Here is a 23,925-nt window from a genome sequence, read left to right as displayed (position 1 = left end):
TTTTTAAATTTATTGAAATTTCTAGTTTTACCTTTTCACTTTAATTGAATTTTTTTTTTACTTTTCAATCTTCTTTTGATACTTTACCAAACATTCATTTGATAGGAATATATATATCTACATTTTTTTGTGTCATATATATATCTACATTTAGGTCCCATTTATTTCGCAATATTAATATTTAAAAAACATTTTCATTAATTTCCCGTGTTCTTTTTTTTTTTTTTTTGTCCCCAAAGGTTAAACCTCTAGTTCAAAGTGGAGGAAAATGACTTTCATGGGATTAGGATCTTGCATGCGATCTTGGCGAGCCTTCTTCTCTCTCTTTCTCAATAGGGGAAAATAAGACAAATATTTTTCCTTTTCCATATTAGAAAATTCATTTTCCTAACTTTAAATATACATGTCGTCTTCTTCTTTTTTATCTTAAATGAATTTTCGTTAATTAATCATTTTCAATAAACCAAATGGGGTGAAAATTCAAAACAAAAAAAAATTAAATTTTGAAAAATTCTCACTCGAACAAACATACCCTGATTTTCGTTAGTCAGTGATGCTTCCCATAGTTTTTTCTCGTCTTGTTGCTTTTTTTTCCCCCCTGATCGGAATCTTGGGGCTTTTCAATCTGCTATGGTAATCACGGGAGGTTGCCTCACTGCCTACTTGGGAAGGGGGAGGTCGGGATTTCAATTCCCCACTTTCTCAGGGGTGAGAGGATGTGTAAATAAGGGAGCAATACACGGCATATAGCGCGTGGTATGACTTGTAAAATACAATAGAACCAGAAAAAAGAAAAAAAGAAAGAAAGAATAAGTCAGCTGTGGTGGCCATGTTTCTTCAATTCTCTATCGGAAATCAAAAGCTGTTTAGCTGTACTTGTGAGCGTTATTATTTAAATAAACTGGTTTATTCACAACCGGCGCAGATGTTTTTTTTTATTTTTATCAATTGATATGTTGGCGTTCTGCCCAAGCTCCAAAAAATTCTGTCATTTTCTAGAAAAAAGAGAGAGAGAGAACTTCTCGAAAAATATTTTCTTAAAGTATCACATTTTTCGCAAAAATAAACTAAGCCTTACTTTCCGGATCTTTTATCAGGGTCTCGACGCAGAATTAGCATATACGGACCGGGGCATCGGAAGTCCAATTATCTTTTACAGCCTCTTTTATCGCCTCTTACCAGAACAGGAGACCCGAGAATCCAATCGCAGTAAGGGCAACCTTTTCTCGGCGGGGTACTGGGAATCCAACGTAGGTCTTCAAAATGTCGGAACAGATTACCAAGCCGTTATTCACGCGCGGTCTGAATTTTCAAGAGGTGAGAAAGGTCCCGATGATGGTTGACCGATCCATTCGCACGTCCCCATTAGAAGTCTGCCAAATGCTTGCTGTTCAGCTTGACGATCACAAGAAAATGACGATTCCAGGTGCGAGTTATTCCTCGACATATGACTTCCGACAACGCTCCGACAGAATTTACTAAGTTACCGTATTTGCAAGGCCAATCCATTAATGATAAAATTCCAACCAGCTTTAAATGTAATCGCTGCAGATACGCTCAACCCGAAAATTAGTTTCCTATGATAAAAATCCAAATCCAACCAACGATGAATGTAATTGCTGCCGATACGCTTACTCCGAAAATTAGTTTCCATCATATGAAATATGCAAAAGGCAAGCAGGGATTCCAGTCTAACACACCCAAAGAATCAGAGTCAAATCTGCTCACGAAATAATTTAACTAGGTAATAAAATTGGTCCTCCCTCCGGTTCCGATTAATTAATCCTTCTATGATCCGACAAAGAAAATACTTGTTCTTACGTCCTTACCATTCTCATTTACTCATGACAGCCATCAACTCCCAAAACTTTAACCACCAAATTTCATCCTCTTTGCACTTTGTTCCCCAGCTGGATCGTCACTCCCCTGCTGAGGAGGCATTTCATGCAGATAAGAGCAATTGGACCCGTTTCGGCAACCCTTCGCAGTATTAAAGAACATGCAAATCATCTTCTCATTCTTGAGTGTCATCGCTTCATTAGGTCCTAGATTTTGATCCATTTTCAGATTTTGCAGTTGATTCTGATTTACCCCATTTGGTGCAATGTGCACCAAGTTTTCTGGCTTCTCTCCTCCATGTTTTCTTACCAAGTCCTTATAGTAGTTAGCATCTTTCACATTGTGTGGTCTCACTGCCTCCGTAGTTGGGACAGAAGCAGGACTTGGTAGCGTGCTTACCTTATAAGTGAAAGGTGGCCGTGCTGTAGTGCTGGAAGGTGGTATTGGCGGAGACAGTAAAGCACTCCCAGGATGTGCTGTTGGTGCTGTTGGTGCCCACATAGTGGGGTTGGGAGTAGGACCAGGTAGAATACTCACCTCATGAGCGAAAGTCGGCCGAACTGGCATGGTGCAGGAAGTTGGAATCAGCGCAGTCGGTAGAACATCCATAGGATGCGCTCTTCCTGCAGCCATAATTGGGACTGGAACAGGAGTCGGTAGACGACTCGCTTTATAGGTGAAAGTTGGTCGATGTGGCACAGCCCATGAAGTTGCTAATGGAGGACCAGCAAACTGAATGGGGGGAGTAGAACTCTGAGCGTTCACTCCACCTAACCCAGGCAATGGAACAACAACTGGCCAAGCTTGTGGTGCCCTGAATGGAGGTTGCATCTGGTTTGGTACAGAAAAGATTGCATTAGCAGGGGTCGGCGGCAGAAATTTCAGAGACGGACCAATTGGGGGAGTTATCCGCTTTGGTTCAAACAATAGCAGCTCACAGCTTGACACAGAACTTGGTGGACATGTTTGCTTGGGTTGAGGTAGCGAAAGCTCGGGGCTTGATAGAGGAATTGGAGTTTCTTGCTTTGATTCGGTTAGCAACTGTTTGGGTATTGAAATGGGAATCGATGGACATATTTGTTTGGTAACAGGTTGGGAAGCTTCAGGGCTTGACGGAGGTATTGGTGGAAGAATATGTTGTGACACGGGTAACACAACTTTGGGGCTTGCTGGGGAAGTCAGTGGTTGATTTTTCTTTGAATGGAGGAGCGACATATTGGGGCTCGATGGAGGAGCTAGTGAACTTTTTTCCTCTGATACAGGTATAACATGTTTTGGGCTTGCCAGGGTAATTGGTGGGTGACATAGCCTTGACTTGGTTACCGAAGGTTCTGAGTTTGACAGGAGATTTGGTGCACACATTTGTTTCAACTCAGACGGTAAAACTTCGGGACTACCAATTAGCTTTGATTCGGCCGGGGGAAGTTCCGGGCTTGACATGGGAAGTGAAAGAGTTGTCTGCTTTGACTCTGGTAGAGAAAGTGGGGTACTTGACTGAGAAATTTGGGGAATAGCTTGCTTTGACTCAGGCGATTGAGTTTCATTCTTCAAAAACTTCCCAAACAGTTGGGGGTCATTCAGGAATTTGACGAGCAGATCGGTGTCAACCTTATTTCCCTGCTCACTGTTCTTCACGAGGACAGTGAAAAACATCACCGCTGCAGCAGCAGCTAACTCTGCATCTTCAACAGATAACTCTACATCTCCAACAGAGATAGTCTCAACTCCTGAACTTTTCATCTGCTTCTCTTCGATAGAAGTTTTATTTTCCTGTTTACCTACCAGTAGTTCCAAGGAAGGAGTTTCAGAGTCTGACAGAAGTTGGAAAGAAAGTATTGAAGTTGAGGTAATAAAATTAATTTCCGACCATTAAAAAAAAGGTAGTAAAATTAATGCTGAGTGTTTCCAAATCAGGTGGAGACTCACTGGTGTCTGTATCTTCAACACCGATGATGGGAATGATTGGTGTGAGGGTATCATCATAGTCTTCGCGTGCGACATCAGATGATACAAACGGGCTAAGAATAAAGAAAGAAAAAGAAGAGAAGAATGAAAATGCAGAATAATATAATCCAGAAAAATGAGTGTTCAGAATAAAAGAGTATATTTACTTAGTTGGTATATATATTGACTGCGGGTAAAACTCCTCGAGCACTCTCAACGCTCGACCGTCTTCAGCTCTTGCCTCTTCACTTTCTTCACCAGTGGCAACAAGCCAGTTGCTTCTCACAGCAAACTACAAAATTATTCAAAAGGAAATACCAGGAGTGTAAATTTAATTCAACAACAAAGGGCACCGAATGCATTCAGATAAAACATTAATTAGCCACAGACCATATTTAATGCCCGAGAAAATATATAACGATAACATGAGCTGAAGATATCTTAGAACGGAGAATCTTACTTTGGGAGGGCAGCTCCAATGAATGCAAGGGACTCGAATACGCTCTCTTGATTGCTTTGTCGGAGAGCTGCCTCCATATCCCGGGGGCACGGCGTCAAATTTCGCACCATTCAAATCCGATATCTGCAGCAACTTGCCAGAAAATTATGCTTAGCGTTCGGTACAACCTGTGAAGGACAATTCCTCGACAAGGACTGCACAAAACTACGTGCAAGGACAATCTTCTAAGGTACTCAGGTTTGACATAATAACAACCACTTACAAATAACATTGTCGCATATTCTTCATAACAGTAGAAGAACATCAGCTCATTAACAGTATTACCTCATAACATAGTTGAGAAGCTAAAGTTAGATTAACACTCACTAATTAGATGACCAATGTAAATCATCTTAGGAAGATACTCCTCCAAATGAAGTTTGAATGCTATTGGAAAAAGGGAAACCTTCTTTTAAGAGCTTTTTCACCAATCCTTAGTAATTGCATATTTTGGCACATCTTTAAACTCCCGAATCTTCCTCACAGATTCATAGTCCTTTAGAGGAAGCTTCTAACTAGCTTCTTTCTGCTATCCTTAATAAAATGCATACTCAGCAGTTCATAAACTTCTCATTGCTTCGTTTAAGTCTTTAATAAGGTCCTGATCTTGTATACATCGCAGTTTGCAAATCTTATAAGTCCCGTTAGTATTCCCGCAATATCTTAGGACTTTGCCAACGAACTCCGAAGAGGGAAAAGCTTATCACTTGCTTAATCCATATTCTAAACTATGGATAATAATCCTGAAGAACCCTTTAAAATGTACATCATTGAACATGCAAGGAGCAGAGCAGAGAATCATCAAGTCTTTTCACTTAATTGTTATTTACAGACCTACCTGTATCAAAGTTGTACACAAAAGAATATACATATACATTGTCATATTACTTTCATGTCCAAAAGTCGATTTGTAACCCCATCATTGCTAGTCATCAGTAATATGGAAAAAAGTACTCATGAGAGATTTATACATGAAAGGCAGTTTTAAAGTCAAGGCCCCCAGACTAACAAAAGATCAGGGAGAACAATATGACTTGATATTCACCATGGATTACAATGTGTGTCAATCATGCTAAAGTTTAGCTCATTAAGCTATTTATGTACGTCATTTAACCATTCAAGCAAGTGATTCCAGTTGAAAATTTTACCGACTGCCATGCCAAGAAGTCAAAGCCACTCCAGAAGACACAGCAGTTTAATATGGGATGGCAAAGTTCTATTCCAAAATCTAGATCATCAAGAAAGCTTATTTTTGTCAACCCACAAATACTTGTTACTAGCAGAACAAGTTGACCTGCTTGATTAAATTAGGGAATGTTATCCTAAAAAAAGGCCTGGAGGAGAAAAATTCACAAGCCGCCTGTGCATTGGTTGTACCGACTGAATCTTTCAATAAATAACACAGAAAATGCTCAGTCAGTGCATATAAGGCACACTAAATCAGAGAAAATGATTAGTTCCCCCAAAATGTTAAATCAAGATAATGGACATTGCATTGAATGACCAAGCATATGCAAGTCTTCGAGTAACACTGTTTAGAGAAGCTTAAGGTTTGTAACACAAAAATATGTCTTTAACATGAATTTACAATCTCAAGTCTTTGTCTAGACTAAGAAATTACACCACTGCAGATTCATCTAAGTCAAGCGATTGTCTGGGGATAGCTGCAATCAGCTTTCTTATGTGATACAATTCAGAAAGTAACTAACAAGATTGGGAGATCCTTTACCTGCACCTGAAGTTTATAAACGGCTCGTAAAACCTCTCCTATGCAGATTTCGGCACTTATTTTTGACATTCTGGCAGACTTTCTCTTTCACAGAGTATTTAGTCTTTGTAATTGGTAATAACGCAATCAGAGCAAGGAATAAGTTTCCATATTTCATTATACTCTATGGAGTAATCTCTCCATGAATAACCGTGGTGCCCCAAAACAACTGTAAATCTGATCCCCCTTTGCAAATATGTTAAAGACATCCCACATAAACGGATAGCAATTGAATGCCAACTGGAGCTGTAAATATAGCTCGAGTTATTCTTTCCAAAACGCTGATTTTATACACATAAGTAATATATAAACTCCATCTCTCGGGAAATATGGTTCTTGCTCATAGGTCACTCCGTACGCTTATTAGAATTCTCACTTGTCTGTTCCTATGAAATTTAATTTGCACATAACCACACTAAACCTACAAAACTGGCAAGTCGTTCCGGAATAGTCTTTTATAAGTACACTCCACTTAAGTCGAGATCCACATCATATCGTAGCTTTAAGCTCGTTTAACATGAAGTCTTAGATTATCGAACATGGAAAATTAACAATGCGATCATCGTACCGATGAAAATATCTGCCACTAACCGGAAAAATAGTTCAACAGAGGACAGCAAAAATCTGCCACAATTTACCCAAGCACAAGCAAGGTAATCTTTTCAAAAAGCTTGAAATTGAACAGAGTGGAAATCAAATCATCAATCAACTAACTAAAAGCGAATGCATTTTACCGTCCGTCAAGCAGAGACTTCGGAATGCTGCCTTGAACGGACGCAGCAATTTACCGTCTCAAACTAACCAATCAATTTCGATACGCACTTCTCTAAAATGCCAAAAAAAGAACTCTTCAAGCACAAGGAAATCAACATCTCAACTCTTTTTGTCCTCCATCCTCAAAATCGAACTCAATTGATTCTTCGCCAACGGAAAATGTGTTAACCCCATCGCAGTACCTGACAAAGCTTATCGCCCGAAGCCCACGACACGCGCTTCGAACTCTTGGTCCTGCTGCTCTTCATGTCTTCTCGACGACTCGCGAGTCACCGAGCGGACGATCTCCAGTGCTGCTAGTCACTCCGTTCCTCGTTCTCTGCCGGCGGCGATTCGGAATGCGAAGCAGGGCGGACCGATTCATGAAGCTGGCTTTATATACGAAACCGCCGCGGAACCCTAGCGAGAGCGGGAGGGGGAGAGAGAGTGAATGAGGAACGGTGCTTGTTTTGGGAAGATGATGAAGCGACGCGTCTGTTGGCGAGAAGAAGAGGAAGGATAATCAAGAGCTTACCTTCGTTGCGGTTGTCTGAGTGGATGTCCTACTGTTGCTGATGAAGTTAATGATTTGGATGACGCTGGCCTTGTTTTGGAGGGAGGCGAGCGACAGCTAAGATTTTCCCTTCCTTTTGACCTTTCTCCTATGGCTAGGGTTTGCTGCCTTGGCTTGGTGACGAAGAAAAGTGCTGGCTACAAATTTTTTTTATTTTTAAGTAGAGACGTAGATGTACGGCTACGCCGGACGACGCAAACTCGAATCGCCGGGAGAGCAAGACGAGCGTCGTCTGCTAGACATTGGACATTTGCAACCCATGCGAACGGCACGTGGGATGGTCGTAAGCGGTGACTCGAGATGGCTACGGTCGTAAACAGTAGCCCATGAGCAGCAAGCTGCGATGGCAACAACGGGCCGGCTCTTTCTTTACCCGAGGAAAAAAAATCACAAGGAGAGCAATACAAGTGTCGTCTTGCTAGACATTGAATACTTGTAATCCATGCGAATAGCACACGAGACCGCCATAAGCGGTGACCCGAGATAGCTATGATTGCAAATAGTAGCCTGAGAGCGGCGAATTGCAATGGCAACGATGGCCCGGCTTTGTTCTTGCCAGAAAAAAAAAAATCGGCAAAGAGAGCAATACGAGCGTCGTCCTACTAGACATTGAATAGTTCTCATCCATGCGAATGGCACATGGGATGGTCATAATTGGTGACCTGAGATAGCTACGATTGCAAATAGTAGCCTAACAGTGGCGAATTGCAATGGCAACGACGAGCTAGCTCTGTTTCTGTCGCCGCCGCGACGATTGCAAATCATTATGTTCGGAAAGATTTGTTCTACTAGGGTTTAGATTTAGGGATTTTTTTTTTTTGTCCGAAGATTTAGGGATTTCAAGAAGAGGAAAAAGACGAAAAGAAAGAGAGAGGGAACAAATCCGTGGTTGGATCCAAGCACCTTTATATAGAGGAGTCGAGAAAACATTCAATGGTTGCAAAAGTGCCACGTCAATGGAAGACGTGATACGTGTTTTTTACTCATTCCCAACAATAATTAGACACGTGTTGGATGAGTTGGAATAAAAAATAAAAACATGATTTTCTGTTTTCCTCTACCAATTTGGTTGTCGTCCACGACAGCCGACGGTTCCTCCTCAATCATAGAGCACCATCTCATTCAGCGACCATCTCCACCCTTCCCGGTGTTGCTTACGGTCAACCCAACCTATCCCTCCGTCATCACTCGCCTTCGGTTCGTTACTCATCCAATATGGCCTCGACCATGGCCGCAAGCTTTGCTCGTCCATCCATCCATCGATTGCAATAACAATGGCACCACAAGAAGCCGCGACTAGAGTTTGCCCATCTACCGATGACAACAAGTGAGCAACAAAGTCAACATATGGTTGCCGTGACTATAATTGCAAGCAACAAAGACAAGCGACAAAGTCCATGTCTAGTCTCCATAGTCTCCATGATAAAGATTGCAAGCAACAAGTTCAATTCCAGTTACCATTGTTGGGACTTTGGTCTTCAAATCCCATAATAAGGTGAATGAGAAGTGAGGGATGGAGCAAATTCCATATTGGAAAGAAGAGGAGTTGAGAGGTGGGTTTAAATATAGAAATCTCACATATGAGTTTGGGCCCCAAGGGGCATCCCACTTTTGTGGAAGGGAGAGCAAAGCTTGACTCACACACGCGCGCCGCCGCCCACCGGCTCGGCTCTGGCTTGGGCCTGGACTGGGCTGGCCGGGCTGGTTCCTATTCTTTTTTGGAGCCCATCAGTTTTTTTTATCCAAATAGACATGTTTGTCTGGAAATTTTTTCTTTGAACAAATATGTTCATTTGGAAGATATCTGTTCGGGTTCGTGACTCTTCATTCTTAATCGCTTCACCGCCTATAAATACAAACATTGACTGCCTCGAATTAATTCAATTTTTTTTTCACTTTCGGCATTATCGTCATTTTGTCATTCTTTCTCATCGTCATCATTTTGTGTGATTATTCCGCAAAGTTGAGTTCGAAGGTTTCCTATTGGAGTAGTACCGCTTCATAGGAAAGGTAATCTATTCTATCCCGAGAGACAATTGTCCAAGGACCTTGAGTACCAGTGGAGGGGACAAATTTTCTTAAGGACACAACGTGAATTCGTTGGGCTCGGATTATCCATGCGCATTCGGATTACTCAACTGCATTCAATTTCAAGTTTGTCTATCAACTCTCTTATGCGTATACATACACATAGGTTCAAACAATTTTAAGACAATTTGGTTTGTATCGTTGCTTTTCGTTGCAAATTTTCTGTTTTCATAACAAAAATGGCTACAACATCGGTGACACCTATTGCTTATGTACCAACTCATGGAGAGATGCCAAAAAAGTTCAATGGGGCCGATTTCAAAAGATAGCAATAGAAAATGTTGTTCTATCTTACAACATTGAATCTGGCAATGTTCCTCACAAAGGATGCTCTTAAGTTGGATGAAGGAGAGGCGGACAAAAAAAGTTTGTTGTGATAGATGCGTGGAAGCATTCTGACTTCCCGTGTCGCAATTACATCCTCAATGGTTTGGACAATTCCATCTATAACGTTTATAGTTCGTTGAAAACGGCTAAAGAATTATGGGAAAGTCTGGACAAGAAGTACAAACAGAAGATGATGGGTTGAAGAAATTCATCGTCGACAAATTTTTATGGTAGATTCTAAAACTATCTTAAGTCAAGTTCGGGAACTTCAAGTGATCATGCATGACATTCATGCTGAAGGTATGATTGTAAGTGAATCATTTCAAGTGGTTGCTTTCATTGAAAAGTTACCACCGTCCTCGAAAGGTTTCAAGAATTATCTCAAATATAAGATAAATGAGTTATTACTTCAAGACCTAATTGGACGGTTGAGGATACAGGAAGATAATAGGTTTTCCGAGAAAAAAGTTGACAGCAAACCGGAGGTTTGAAGGGCCAACGTTGTTGAAGAATGATCAAAATCCAACAAGAAAAGGAAAAGGAATGGAGAGGGATCCACCCAAGACCAGAAAATTTTTTTGTGATAATTGTGGAAAGTCTGGACATCGTGCCAAAGATTGCAGTGCCAAGAAAAGAAAGAAGACTCGGGCAAATGTGGTGGAAGAGATTTCCAGTAGTGTTGATAATATCAACCTTATCGCTATGATATTCGAGTGCAACATGGTGGAAAACCTCAAAGAATGGTAGGTTGACACTAGAGTAACTCGTCACATTTGCGCCAACAAATTGATGTTCTTATCTTACACATTTGTAGGGGGTGATGAAAAACTATACATGGGTAATTCATTAACATCTAAGGTTGAAGGTGTTGGAAAGGTTGCTCTGAATATGACCTCTAGGAAAACAGTGACACTAACCAATGTGCTACATGTGCCGGACATACACAAAAATTTAGTGTCCGGATCTCTCCTAAGCAAGAATGGCTTCAAGTTGATGTTTATATATGATAATTTTGTACTCTCCAAAAATGAGATGTATATAGGAAAGGGATATCTTAGTGATGGTCTTTTCAAATTAAATGTAATGACTGTTGTAATCAAGGATGATATTAATAAAAATAAAGTTATTTATGCTTATATGCTTGAGTCTCATGATTTATAGCATGCTAGATTAGGACACGTTAATTATAAGTTAATAAAGAAATTAATGAACATGAAGTTATTGCCAAAATTTGACTATCTAAATGAAAAATGCCAAATGTGTATTGAGTTTAAATTTTCTAAGCCTCAATTTCATTTTGTAGGTAATAGAAATGCGGAACCTTTAGATCTAATATACACAAACATATGTGATATGAAAACAATACCATCTAGGGGTGGTAAGAAGTATTTTATCATATTTATAAATGACTATACAAGATATTGTTATGTTTACTTGCTTAATAGTAAAGATGAGGCTGTGAATGCATTTAAAATTTATAAGTCCGAAGTTGAAATTCAATTAAATAAGAAAATAAAAATAATAAGAAGTGATAGAGGATATGAATATAAATTTCCTTTTGATGAAATCTGTTATGAATTCGATATCATTCACCAAATCACCCTTCCTTATGCGCTACAATCTAATGGAGTGGTGGAAAGGAACAATTAATCTTTAAAGGAAACAATGAATGTATTGTTGAATAGTTCCGATTTACCACAAAATATGTGAGGGGAAGCTGTTTTGACGGCCGCTTATATCTTAAACAGAGTATTCTACAAAAAGACATAACAAATTCCCTACGAAAAGTGGAAAGGAAGAAAGCCTAATTTGAAATATCTTAAAGTGTGGGGGCGTTTGGCTAAGGTTGTAGTTCTTAAACCTAAAAAGGTTAAGATAGAACTAAAAACCGTTGATTGTGTTTTTATTGGTTATGCTCTTAATAGCAATGCATATCAATTTCTTGTTCATAAGTCTAAGGTCCCAGATATATATGTTAATACGATAATTGAATTAAGGGTCGCTTTGTTCTTTGAAAATATATTTTCATATAACATAGTATATGAGTCAAAAGATAATAATAAGAGGCCTCGGGATACTACATCTAGAAGCGATTCTATAGAGAATGAACCTAGACGTAGTAAAAGACAGATGACTTCTACATCATTTGGACCTGATTTTCTAACATATTTATTAGAAAATGAGCCTCGGATCTATAAGGAGGTCAGAATATCCCCGTAAGCCCCGTTCTGGAAAGAAGCTATCAATAGTGAAATTGAATCCATCTTGTCAAACCATACTTGAGAATTGGTTGACATCCCTCCCGATAATAAACCACACAATGTAAGTGGATTTTCAAGAAGAAAATGAAAGCGGATGGTACTATTGATAAATATAAGGCTATGCTTGTAGTAAAAGGCCACAAGTAACGAGAAGGTCTTGATTATTTTGATACATATTCGCCTGTTGCAAAAATTACATCTATAATGATGTTAATTGCCGTATCGTCGTTATATAGGCTTGAAATTCACCAAATGGATGTAAAAACGGCCTGCTTAAATGAGGATTTATAAGAAGAAATATATTTGGAACAACTTGAAGAATTCATTGTTCCAGGACGAGAGAATAAAGTATGTTGACTTATCAAGTCTCTCTATGGCTTGAAACAAACACCGAAACAATGGCATGCCAAATTTGATCCAATCGTGTTATCGAATGGTTTTACAATTAAGAAGTGTGATAAATGTATATATGTTAAGAACACTCATAATGGCTTTGTCATTTTGTACTTGTATGTAGATGATATGCTTATAATGAGCAGAAATAGTGATGTTGTCAAGGCAACCAAACGCATGCTCACAAGTAAACTTGATATGAAAGACATGAGGTCGCAGATGTTATTTTGGGAATTAAAATCCATAAAATATATGAAGGATTAGCACTATATTAAAAAGATTCTTGGAAAGTGTAAGAATCTAGATATTATACTAGTAAAGACTCCTATAGATATTAATTTACATTTTTCAAAAAACACCAGTGAAAGCAAGACTCAAAAAGAGTATGCTAGTATACTAGGCGCTTTAATGTATGTCATGAACTGCACAAGGTTGGACATAGCTTGTGCTATGAGCAAGTTAAGTTGGTTTACAGTTAGTCCAAATGAAAACCATTGGAGAGTTATGAAAAGTGTATTGGGTTATTTGAAGCATACTCAAAATTATGTTTTGCATTACATAGAGTATCCAACAATGCTTGAAAGATACAGTGATGCAAATTGGATAACCGGCACAAAAGACATAAAATCCACATGTGGATATGTGTTTACACTTGGCGAGAAAGCGCTCTCTTGGAAATCATCCAAACAAACCCGTATTGCGAGGTCTATTATGGAAGCATAATTTATTGCTATGGATAAGGCCGGTAAAGAAGCAGAGTGACTTCGAAACTTCTTAGAGGACATTCCTAATTGGCCTAAACCAGTGCCAGCTGTGTATTTTCATTGTGATAGTCAAGCAGCAATAGGCAAGGCAAGGAACATAATGTATAATGGTAAGTCTCGACATATATGTCGAAGACACGATACCATAATACAACTACTTTCTAGTGGAATTATTATGATTGACTTTGTGAAGTTAAAAGATAATGTTACGGATCCACTAACAAAATGCCTAACTAGAGAGATAGTTGTAAAAACATCAAGGGGAATAGGTTGAAGGCTTATAAAATAAGTCATCATAACGAAAACCCTACCTAGTTGATTGGAGATCCCAAGATCTAGATTCAAAGGGACAATCAAGTTATGTTGGCGGTGTAGAGTACTGACAATTCTCACCCATGTATTAAGATAGTACTAACATGTGGAGGTTAAGCATAAGTTTTTAATGATTCTGAATCGGGTATTTGGTATACCACACATTCGAAAATCACCTATGTGAGTGTGACGTGAAGGCCACTTTTATGAGAATTTGAAAGGCTGAATTCTCTAAAGCACTCATGAAATAGGGTGGTGTTCATGGCCAAAACGAACACAACAGTGAGAATTAACTTTGTTCGAGACATAGTTGTTTGATTTCTATTGTCTAAGCTTACACCAAAGGTCGATGGTTCAAGGACATCAAGTTTATTGATTGATCGAGTAAGTCCGATAGGTCTCACTAGGGAAAGTTCAAAGTCTCAAACTACTTATCCCGATGCAATAGTCTCTCATTGAATAATCGCACACTGTGCATCTTATGCATTTACGAAGAGTCATAATAACCGAACTTTTCATTCATGTGGGGGATTGCTAGGACTTTGGTCTCCAAATCCCATAATAAGGTGAATGAGAAGTGAGGGATGGAGGAAATCCCACATTGAAAAGAAGAGGAGTTGAGAGGTGGGTTTATATATAGGAATTTCACATATGGGTTTGGGCCCCAAGGGGTACCCTACTTTTGTGGAAGGGAGAGAACCTAGGCTTTGCTAGGTTGACCCACACGCGCGCGCCGCCGCCCGCCGGCACGGCTCGGCCTCCGAGCCGGCTGGTTCCTATTCTTTTTTGGAGCCCATTGGTTTTTTTTTTTCATCCGAACATACATGTTTGTTTGGAAATTTTTTCTTTAAACAAACATGTCGTTTCAAAGATATCCGTTCGGGTTCGTGACTCTTCATTCTTAACCGCTTCACCGCCTATAAATACAAACATTGATTGCCTCGAATTAATTCAATTTTTTTTTTCGCTTTCGGCATTTCTATCATTTTGTCATTCTTTCTCATTGTCTTCATTTTGTGCAATTATTCCGCAAAGTTGAGTTCGAAGGTTTCCTATTGGAGTAGTATCGCTTCATAGGAAAGACAATTCTTTCTATTTTGGGAGGCAATTGTCCAAGGACATGGGTATCAATAGAGGGGACAAATTGTCCTAAGGACACAACGTGAATTCGTTGGGCTCGGATTATCCATGTGCATTCGGATTACTCACCTGCATTCAATTTCCGATTTGTCTATCAACTTTCTTATGCGTATACATACACATAAGTTCAAACAGCCACGACTCTAGACTACGAGTGATGCGGTAAGACGACATCGCTGTATCCAAGCCAAGCACCCATCATCATTCTTGCTTGCTCATGGCAGGTGCTTCCCGATCTAGCCCGACCCGACCAAACTTTTACATCTTGAACCATGGTCGCGAGTGACGACGGTTCGGCCGTGACTCCATACCTAAGGATTGGGAGTAACACAATCCGAGTCGAGCACCCCATCGTCGTCCTTGCTCACCCATGTCCGGTGCTCACCGATCGTGCCCGGCTGAACTTTTACATCCCGTGCCATGGCCGCAAGTGACATCGGTTCGTTCGGTGCCGAGGGCCATGGACAACTTCTCTAAAGAGTCGGCAAAAAAGATGCTCTAATGTGGCGTCGACCGCCATGGACGACAACCAAATCACCGACGAAAGTGGGTGGTGGAGGATGAAGAGAAAAATCAAATTTTATTTTGTTCCACCTCGGTTGATACGTGTCAATTTATTATTGGATATAAGTGAAAAATGTGCGCCACATCAGCGATTAAAAGGAAAAAAAAAAGTGGGTAAATTCCACGTTGCAACTCAAGGAGCATCCAATTTTTTTTTTCCTTCACCTAGTTTCATCTCCGAAAGAAAAATATTTATGAAATTTCGAGAATCATTATCCAAGGATAAGTATTTTGGGGGCATAAATTTTAAAGGTGGACACCATGAAAAGGAATTATGGCGACAAGATAACGTGATATATATGTTGCAAATCATCTTTCATGCGATGACATAGACGACTGACAAAAAAAAAAAAAGAGTAAGATTTCTTATTTAATCGGAAAAAAAAATCATGTATATAAGATTGATCTCTTTAGTAAATTAATTTCATGGGTAAGATTCACAGCACATTGATTTGATTACAACTTGAATTTTCACGTAAGTTCCGTTTATTTTACAAAAAATAAATGATTTGGAAAATATTTTTTTTAAATAATCGCTTGCATAACTAAAAATAATTAGTCAACTAAAGATATTTTCGTTATCGTCAATAATTTATGTCTAAACATTTCCATAGACTATGAAAATAATTTTCGTTCTAATTATTTTTGTAAGAGGTATAAGTGATCATTTTTTTTCAAAACTATTTTATAAATTGTTCATTTTTGCGAAATAAGTGGAGAGGATTCTACGTGACCACACTCATTTTATTTATTTATTTTGGTCAGAGCCCACACTCATTTTGATTTGCTATTTTCTTCATTAATCGAAGGGAAAATTTCAAAAAAGGGTCTCAAGTGCTCTCATTTTCTCAAAAAAGGGTATGAGTGGACATTGTTTCAACAAAAGGCCCGAAGGACTCGATCATGGGTATTTTGGTCATTATTTTTTTCAATTATTTTTCCCTTTTTTATTTTTTTTTTCTATTTCCCTTTTCTTTCCTTTTTTCGTTTTTCCCCCTTCCCTCCCCCAGGCCATCACCGGTCACCGACGAAGGTCGTCACCTTGGGCGAGGATTGCTCGCGCCTACCCGGCCCAGGCGAGTGCGATCGTCGCTCGACACCGGCGACCTCAACCCTTGCCCTCGCCTGGGCTCTGAAAGAAGTAAAACATGGAAATCTCCCTATTGCTCAGAACGCACAACTCAAAGAGGAAGGCAACGAAGCAATGCAGCGCCAGAAGCAAATCAATGATCTCAAAGCAAAATACAAATCGAAAAGGGGGAGGAAAGGGAAACAAGAAAGACACCAAAAACGACCCGAAAAAGATGCGAAGGTCAGCGAATCAATTTATTGAAATCATGTTAATGACCTCTGTCGAACTAATAATTTGGAGTGCCAGCCCACACAAGGGCGAGGGCCACCTTCGCACGATCTGGCGAGCTAAGCCCTTGCCTGCCCAGGCTAGGGTCACCGGATGCTCGCGAGGGCATCCATCGCCCTTGTCGGATTTGGCGAGCTAAGCCCTCGCCCGCCTAGGGAAGGGTCCCTCGATGCCGGCCTTCGCTTGGGGTGAGTGAGGCAAGCCCTTGCGGCGTCATGCGAGGGGAAGAGTAAAAAAGGCAAAAGGAACGGAATAAAAAGAAAGAAAAATGGGTAAATAATAAAAAAATGTAAAAAGTGAAAATATCTTTACTGAGGCTCTTCTTTAAAATAAAAATAGCACATTAGACTTTTATTTGAAATAAGATTTACTTCAAACCTTATTTGATAATTTTTTGGGTCCTTTTTTGGAATTTTGCCTTAATCGAAACAACGGAAATCACGAGTCATAAAAAGGGCCCACAAAAAACAAAATAAAATCATGCATGACCCCGAAAGGTACTGCCCGGAACGGCGTCGTGGGCAACTTCTGCTCGTGGATAAACCGCCGGGCTCCCGAGCGACGTCATCATTTGTAGCTCGTATCAACCAAATCGCCATAGCAGGCAGCACCTTCAACCCTTCACTCTCGACCTAATTCGGTTTCGTCTTCTCGCGTCCCTCGCCATGAGGACGAGAAACGCCGACGCGCCCAAGCCGGCCGCCCCTAAAAGGACGCTGCGGGCAAGGAAATCGGCCGCTAAGGCCGGCCCGGGTCCGAGCTCTGACCCGAACGACGCAGCGGCGGGCTCGGCGACGCCCCAGGTCGGCGAGACGAAGCGTGTCTCCGCCACGCGGGCGAGGCAAGCGAGGAAAACCGCCTCCACGCCGGCTAGGAATGAGAATGAGGACCCTACAGCCGAACCTTCGCGAGGTATATTTTAGCCTTTGATGATGGTAATTGCTTGTGGCTTTTCCGATGATTAGGGATTAGTTTGGCCTAGCTGCTAGAGTTGCTTGGACGATGTTGGAGACTGTTGTCGGGAACTATCTCAGCTGCTACTTCGATGAATTATGCTGGAAGTTCATTTGTTTCATTTCGTTGGCCTCTGGCTGTTTGCATATATCGTTGTGTTTGGCATGTGCTATCTCGCATCAAAGGATCTGGACGTTTTAGTAAGGATAAGTAATCTGGTAATCTGTCTCTTATGCTTGCTAAGCTGCATGAAGTGTGCAATAGCAATGAAGCAAAGGTTGTCTTTGCGTATATAATTTCCGGGTTTTCAAGTGAGAGTAAATTGTGTGTCACCATTGCCGTGCATAACACATTTCTCTCTTTACGTGTTTAATTGTTTGATTGCACGTTGGCTCACGTGAATGTTATTATCTTTGGTTTTCAAAACTTTGTTACAGCTGAAGAAGTAGAAGCATCTGCTAATGCTGCTGCCGAAGTGAAACCAGTGACAAAAGTTAGGACAACTCCGAAGTCGACAGGGAGGAAAACAGCAGGACGCACTAAGTCTCCTGCTTCAACCAAAGCTTTGTCCTCTCAGATGCCGAAGTCGCTTGAATCTGTTGAAGTTCCTGTAGAGGAGACTTTTGAGGAGATGGTGGTATTAGCTGATGCCCACGGGGAAGATGATAACTCAAAAATTGAATGTGCGCCTAAGTGTGTTGAAGAGCCTTTAGGAGGGGAAAAAACTGATTTGGCAATGGTTGAACCCCCCGAAGATGTCATTAAGCCGGTGGACAAGGAACAGGCTCTTGTACAAGTGGAAAAAGCTGCTATTGAGGATGGTGGGCATCTGGTGGATAATGTAAAATCTCCACTTGCCAATTTTACAGTATTTCATGAAAGAGAACAAATGCAAGTGGAAGTTGAAATAGCTCCTCCTCCTGGTGGTGAGGAATCTCTTAAGGAAGAGATAAATGCTGAAGCGACTTCAAAGCCATCAGATGATCGTGAAGTCTGTGAAGTGAAGCAGGGAGAGGAAGTTATTGAAAAAAGAGATTTACTGATCGGAACTAATGCAGGGAGTGTAGAGAAATCCCAAAATATGAAAGAGAATGTCCAGGAGAAGTTTCAAGGAGATTGTTTGCAGACTATAGATGATGACTACCGGGACGATGATGAGGGAATGGAGGAGTATGGTGATCGATTGGACTTTGGAGAACCTGGAGAGGAAGACATTGGTGAGGATGATGGAGATGAACCTGCTGAAGAAGCAGACACTTTAGAAGAGGAGCATAAGGAACTATCAGCTATTGCAAAGGAACAAAAGATTAAGAAAGAGCATGAAATTTTTGTTGGTGGTCTCGACCGTGATGCTGTAGAAGAGGATGTGAGGAGGGTGTTTGAGAGGATTGGTGAGATAGTCGAGATCAGGTTGCATAAAGAGTTTTCAACCAATAAGAACAAGGGATATGCCTTTGTTAAGTTTGCAAACAAGGAGCATGCAAAGCGGGCCCTGGTAGAGATGAAGAATCCTGTTGTAAGAGACTGTTAATACTATTTTATCTTGATTTATTTACTGGTGCAAGTAGGCTTTCTACACACTATTGTCCAGAAACTATTTTGATCAGTTATAGGAATGAAAGGAACTTAGGATGCCTTTCACTTGTTTTTACTTGCAGATTCGTGGAAAGAGATGCGGCACTGCACCCAGTGAGGACAATGACATATTGTTCCTAGGAAATATCTGCAACACATGGACAAAGGAAGCTGTAAGTGTTGAAATGTTCGCAATAGCTGTTACTTAAGTTCAGCTTCTGGTTGTTCATTTGTTTTGTGATGGCAGATAAAACAAAAGTTGAAGGAATACGGTGTTGAAGGGGTAGAGAGCATAACTCTTGTTCCGGATGCTCTACGTGAAGGGTTGAGTCGTGGTTTTGCATTTCTTGAGTTTTCTTGCCACTCTGATGCAATGCTAGCATATAAGAGGCTTCAAAAGCCTGATGTTGTTTTTGGTCATTCAGAGAGAACAGCTAAAGTTGCTTTTGGCGAACCACTACGTGACCACGACCCGGAAGTCATGGCTCAAGTGAAATCGGTTTTCATTGATGGGCTTCCTCCTTATTGGGATGAGGAGTGTGTAAGAGAGCAACTTAAAACTTTTGGAGAGATTGTGCGTGTGGTCCTTGCTCGAAACATGTCGACTGCTAAGAGGAAAGATTTTGGGTTTGTTGATTTTTCTAGCCATGAGGCAGCTGTTGCTTGTGTTGATGGAATCAATACTTCAGAGTTAGGTAATGGTAACACAAAGGTACTCCCTCGTGCTTATTATTTTCTGCCTTTTGGTACTTTTTTTTTTTTTGCTGAATATGTGGAAGAGATATATTTACATGAAATGAAGAGATTTTAATAAAATTGTGAGCCGTTTTTTCCCCTTTGGACATTTAGATAGGTGGTCTTCAAACTCTGTTGATTAATTTCCTTAAGTTCTGTCTCTTATTTACTGCCTCTGTCTCCCATGTTGATTGTTTACAACAATAAAGATGCAGAATGCACACAAATCACCAACTCTTTGAACAATTGCTTGAGTGGAATTGTGCTAATGTTGTTTATATGGAGATTGTAGGCTAAAGTTAGAGCAAGGCTTTCCAATCCAATGCCTAAAACTCAGGCAGTGAAGGGTGGAATGTCCGGTGGATTTCGAATTGGTCGCGGTAGCGTTAGCACTGTTCCAAGACATGGTATTTTCTGAAATTTGCTGCCTCATAATTTTTTTTTTTCATCCCATCTCCAGCTTACTTGAACTCTTTTATTAATAGGAAGGGGATTTGGGTGGGGAGGACATTCATACAACAGAGGGAATTACCATAGCTGGAATTTCCATCAACGTGGACATGATCAAAGCAGCAGAATGCATTTTAGCTATGACCACGAGTTTGATAATCCATACTCCGATTTTCACAGGAGGCAATCTTCTGGGGGAGGTTGTTGATTTGGCTTTCTTCTCTTAGTAACTTCTATGCGGCTAGTGTTGTTGGTTTGATGTCCTGAGTTAATGCAGGGGGAAGAAGGGGCATATCACGAGGTGGTCATTACATGTCTGGTCGTCATGTCCCTGTAGGCACGTCTTCGAGACCACCTATTGACAGACCATGGCGTGGTTATCCCGACAGAGGCCCTGGCATGCATCTGCCTTCTAGGCGGTTACCTTACTCTCCTGAAGAACAATACAACGCACATTTTGAGGGCAGGCAGTTTGATGACCACCACTTCTATGATAGTGGTGCCCATGGTTTGAAGCGTCCCTTTCCTATGACAGTAAGTATCTCCACTGTTGTTCCCGTTTTTTTTTCTCTTCATTAACTCTTCTTCTGTTATATCATCATGTTTATCTGATGTCTTCTACTGTAAGTATCATCTTTCTCTGAGTTCTTTTGTATCCAACCTTTTTTTTCTTCTTGCGTTGTCAGGATCAAAATGCGGATTACATGGAGCCAAGTAGAGTACGTCCTCGTTTTGATTTTACGGATTCTTCATTACCACTGCATGGAAGTGTTTATCGTGGTATGTTTTCTGCTAGCAACATCAGAATCTTCTGATTCTCACTGATATACTGCTTCTTTTTTTTCTCATCACTTACTGGCTTATCTGGTTTCCTGCTTCAGATGCTTTTGGAGTTGGAAGTGGGCCCTATCCACATGATTATTATGGTTCTGATGTAAGCAAAGCTGTAGCTTCCCAATTAAATATTGGTCTGTCTATAATATGCTATGCTGACATCTAGGAAATGCTGCAGTATGGTCGAGGTCCGTATCCATCTTATTATGGGGATGATCGCTCTTATGGAGGTGGCTACTACTATTAGATTCAAGTTCCAAGGTAACCCATTTCGTTCATGAGCCATTTTCTTGTATCTGAATGTGAATTATGCTAATTTGGTTATTGAAGCGTTCGCTTTATTGTTTTCAGGTAAGTTTGGAAATGCAGGAAATGCTTCATGGTAATGGAGAAAGGTTCCCTGTTGCGAGAACATCTAAGTTTGATTACCTTTCTCCTATAGGATATATTGCTTTAGTCTTTTACATCACATCTACTGTCTAACATCTTTTCATATCTATCCGCATTTCGTCAGGGATTCCCTATAGTTGTTAGGTTATGTCAAGACTTTAGAGTCTTTAGATAAGGTGGCTTGAGGATGGGACCAAATAAGTGATATCTTTTTGTGTGAAAGTAGAAATGCATCCTGCATTTGCACTACGTATGAGGAGTTTGAGGTCTTCTACCACTTGAAGTGCAGATGTTGTACTATGCCTCATGGATATCATGTACAGCTGGTCATTTTTAATGTCTTGGTTTAATGAAATAAATTGAGTGAATTTATTGGCAGTCCGAAGTTTTGGGAGTTCAGTTTAATTGATGGGGAGCTGATTTTATAGTTAATGATTTTGGTGGAGACTCATCTAGAGACAATATTAGCTGCTTTTAAGGGAGCTCAATTAGGATTTGAATTGTGTGCAATCGGCGGTTATTATGAGTGAATACAGCAAGGATTTCTTGCTTGAGGTGACTTCCTCCATCAGCTTCAGGGGATCAAGTTGTTGCCTCCATTAAAGATGGGCAGGTTAAAGCAGAAATTTTGGTAATGTACTCCATAGGCAATGGTGCTCCAAACATTAGTTGGTTAAGTTTTCAGTGTATAGCTCAGAATCATGTCAACTAATGTATCCGAACTTCTTATGGTTTCTGAATCCTTTGCCATTTGACATGGATAATTGCATGAGCGTTTTAGGTGGATGCAGATTCCTGGGCCCATTGATTTTGGTTCATGGATGTTCTCTCTAAGCAGAATAGTAATCTGATTCAGTGGTCTGTTATTCCATTTACTTCTGTATGTTACGTATTTACTGTGTATCTTTCATGGGAATATATTTCAGTAGATGGAAAAGTCTGCTCGGGTGCCTTGGAGTTTAGGAGCTACGAAAGTCAGTCATGTGCTATGGCTTATGCATTGGGATTTAGAGTAGTTGGAGATTTTGAGAAAACCTTGTCTCACCCATTCATTGTGGGAATTGGGAAGAAATAAGGGCATAAAGAATTTGGAGAAACTTCTAAGCGTTACGTTGACAGTGGGGTATCAAATGCCACGAATTTGCAAGTTTAAAGTTCTTTCATGTGTGATTGTTCATCTATAGGTTATGATATGATTCGGAGGTCACTTGTAATGACTCTGCAAACTTTGAAGTTGACTATCATTGGTTTGTCGATGACAAAGTCCTTTACACGAGATTTGACATGCTCATTATGATGTGAATGGCGATAATGTGGAACTAGTTTGAGTTTGGGTTTTTCTATAGGATAGAAGTGTTTGTGCTGGCTTTAAGAATGCTCGTGTTTGTGATCATCATGATTTTGATGTGAATAATCACTGTGGATAGTTAGGCCATAGGAATGTTGACTTGGTGACTTTTGAGGACAACAGCACCTGTAGTTTCTCCCTTATTGTTTGGTATATGCTCTAACTAGACTTACCATATATATTCCTCACGGGCATTGTGGTAAGGCGCATTAGGGAGAAATAGAAAGAGTTCTCAGAGTACTTGGTGTAATGTGGGGTCACATAATCTTTGGTACGTGGTGGAATATCTGTTGTAAGTGGTTTTGGGAAACTTGAATATTTGGTGAACATTATTGAGGTGGCTTTAGGCATTCACATCTTTCATTTACTGAGGCGATTTTGGGATCTTCAGTTAGCATTACAGTTTAATTGGTCTTCCTAATCTTTGCCATTCCTCTTTCTTCATATACTGTAGGCAGAGTTTTTATTCTTTCTGCATTGAAGTTGCTAATATTTTGATGGCCTCTCTTTCCTTTTTAAATGGTTTACTCATGTATCATTTGAAATCTGCATCTTATTCGTCCAGAAGCTTTTTCTTTTTTCTTCTAAAGATCCGTTCAAGAATCTGTGTTTTTAACTGCCTTGATCATTTATGGAAAAAGGAAGTTTCTAAAGGAATAAGACGCAGTTTACTTATGGAACAGTAGTTTCTTCGAGACTAGTGATTTTCATCTGTTTCTATTCTATGTGCATCAGCTATGACGTTTGGTCAACTGTAATATATTAGGAGTACCTTATAGCTTTATGCTTCTAGATTTGGACCATTTACTTTTCCATTATCTATACCTGGTAAAGTTGTAATTTCTTGGCAAGTTAACTGTAGCGAGACTGATAACTGCAAGCTGCTGAGCCATGTTGAATTATTGGTTTTCATACATTCGTTCTTTTAACTGGGTCCATACATGCTGTTGTCTCATTTTTTAGACAGTTAACTGGAAAGATGTTTTAGCTGTATCATCGGCAGGCATCAACTGTTATTTTATACTAGTAAGAGACTTTCGGTAGATTTCTTAG

At 40.2% G+C, this 23,925-nt stretch overlaps 2 protein-coding genes across 5 annotated transcripts; one reads left to right on the top strand and one right to left on the bottom strand.

The window, feature by feature from the left end:
• Nucleotides 1–1,531: 1,531 nt before the first annotated feature.
• Nucleotides 1,532–7,411, bottom strand: LOC115736324 (zinc finger CCCH domain-containing protein 68-like). Of its 3 annotated transcripts, XM_048272131.1 has the most exons (7): nucleotides 7,339–7,411; nucleotides 7,007–7,223; nucleotides 4,244–4,375; nucleotides 3,951–4,075; nucleotides 3,766–3,857; nucleotides 1,869–3,617; nucleotides 1,532–1,824 (listed from the first exon to the last, which is right to left on the bottom strand). In XM_048272131.1, the coding sequence occupies exons 2-6, from the start codon at nucleotides 7,070–7,072 to the stop codon at nucleotides 1,870–1,872; spliced, it is 2,163 nt and encodes a 720-aa protein (XP_048128088.1). In that variant the 5' UTR covers nucleotides 7,073–7,223; nucleotides 7,339–7,411; the 3' UTR covers nucleotides 1,532–1,824; nucleotide 1,869. The 3 variants fall into 3 exon arrangements, with proteins under 3 accessions (XP_048128088.1, XP_048128087.1, XP_048128089.1); XM_048272130.1 differs by having other exon boundaries at nucleotides 7,007–7,406; XM_048272132.1 differs by having other exon boundaries at nucleotides 4,244–4,366; nucleotides 7,007–7,406.
• A 9,723-nt stretch (nucleotides 7,412–17,134) lies between these two features.
• Nucleotides 17,135–23,925, top strand: LOC115736320 (nucleolin-like). Of its 2 annotated transcripts, none has more exons than XM_030667957.2 (11): nucleotides 17,135–17,498; nucleotides 17,978–19,056; nucleotides 19,199–19,288; nucleotides 19,363–19,827; nucleotides 20,143–20,257; nucleotides 20,336–20,500; nucleotides 20,578–20,834; nucleotides 20,987–21,080; nucleotides 21,182–21,234; nucleotides 21,313–21,395; nucleotides 21,486–23,925. In XM_030667957.2, the coding sequence occupies exons 1-10, from the start codon at nucleotides 17,252–17,254 to the stop codon at nucleotides 21,379–21,381; spliced, it is 2,634 nt and encodes an 877-aa protein (XP_030523817.2). In that variant the 5' UTR covers nucleotides 17,135–17,251; the 3' UTR covers nucleotides 21,382–21,395; nucleotides 21,486–23,925. The 2 variants fall into 2 exon arrangements, with proteins under 2 accessions (XP_030523817.2, XP_048128146.1); XM_048272189.1 differs by having other exon boundaries at nucleotides 21,310–21,395.

Source organism: Rhodamnia argentea, chromosome 11 (genome assembly GCF_020921035.1).
Source record: "Rhodamnia argentea isolate NSW1041297 chromosome 11, ASM2092103v1, whole genome shotgun sequence".
Taxonomy (NCBI): Eukaryota; Viridiplantae; Streptophyta; class Magnoliopsida; order Myrtales; family Myrtaceae; genus Rhodamnia; species Rhodamnia argentea.
Note: the sequence above shows the minus strand (reverse complement) of the source record. Positions and strands in the feature narration are given on the sequence as shown.

Excerpts from the sequence above, each read along its gene's own strand:
- LOC115736324 (XM_048272131.1), bottom strand. The coding sequence starts at position 7,072 with ATGAAGAGCAGCAGGACCAAGAGTTCGAAGCGCGTGTCGTGGGCTTCG. Across the intron at positions 4,376-7,006 it reads CGGGCGATAAGCTTTGTCAG|TTGCTGCAGATATCGGATTT; the intron begins GTACTGCGATGG and ends TTTTCTGGCAAG. Across the intron at positions 3,858-3,950 it reads TCAATATATATACCAACTAA|CCCGTTTGTATCATCTGATG; the intron begins GTAAATATACTC and ends CTTTATTCTTAG.
- LOC115736320 (XM_048272189.1), top strand. The coding sequence starts at position 17,252 with ATGAGGACGAGAAACGCCGACGCGCCCAAGCCGGCCGCCCCTAAAAGG. Across the intron at positions 19,289-19,362 it reads ACACATGGACAAAGGAAGCT|ATAAAACAAAAGTTGAAGGA; the intron begins GTAAGTGTTGAA and ends TTGTGATGGCAG. Across the intron at positions 19,828-20,142 it reads TAGGTAATGGTAACACAAAG|GCTAAAGTTAGAGCAAGGCT; the intron begins GTACTCCCTCGT and ends TGGAGATTGTAG.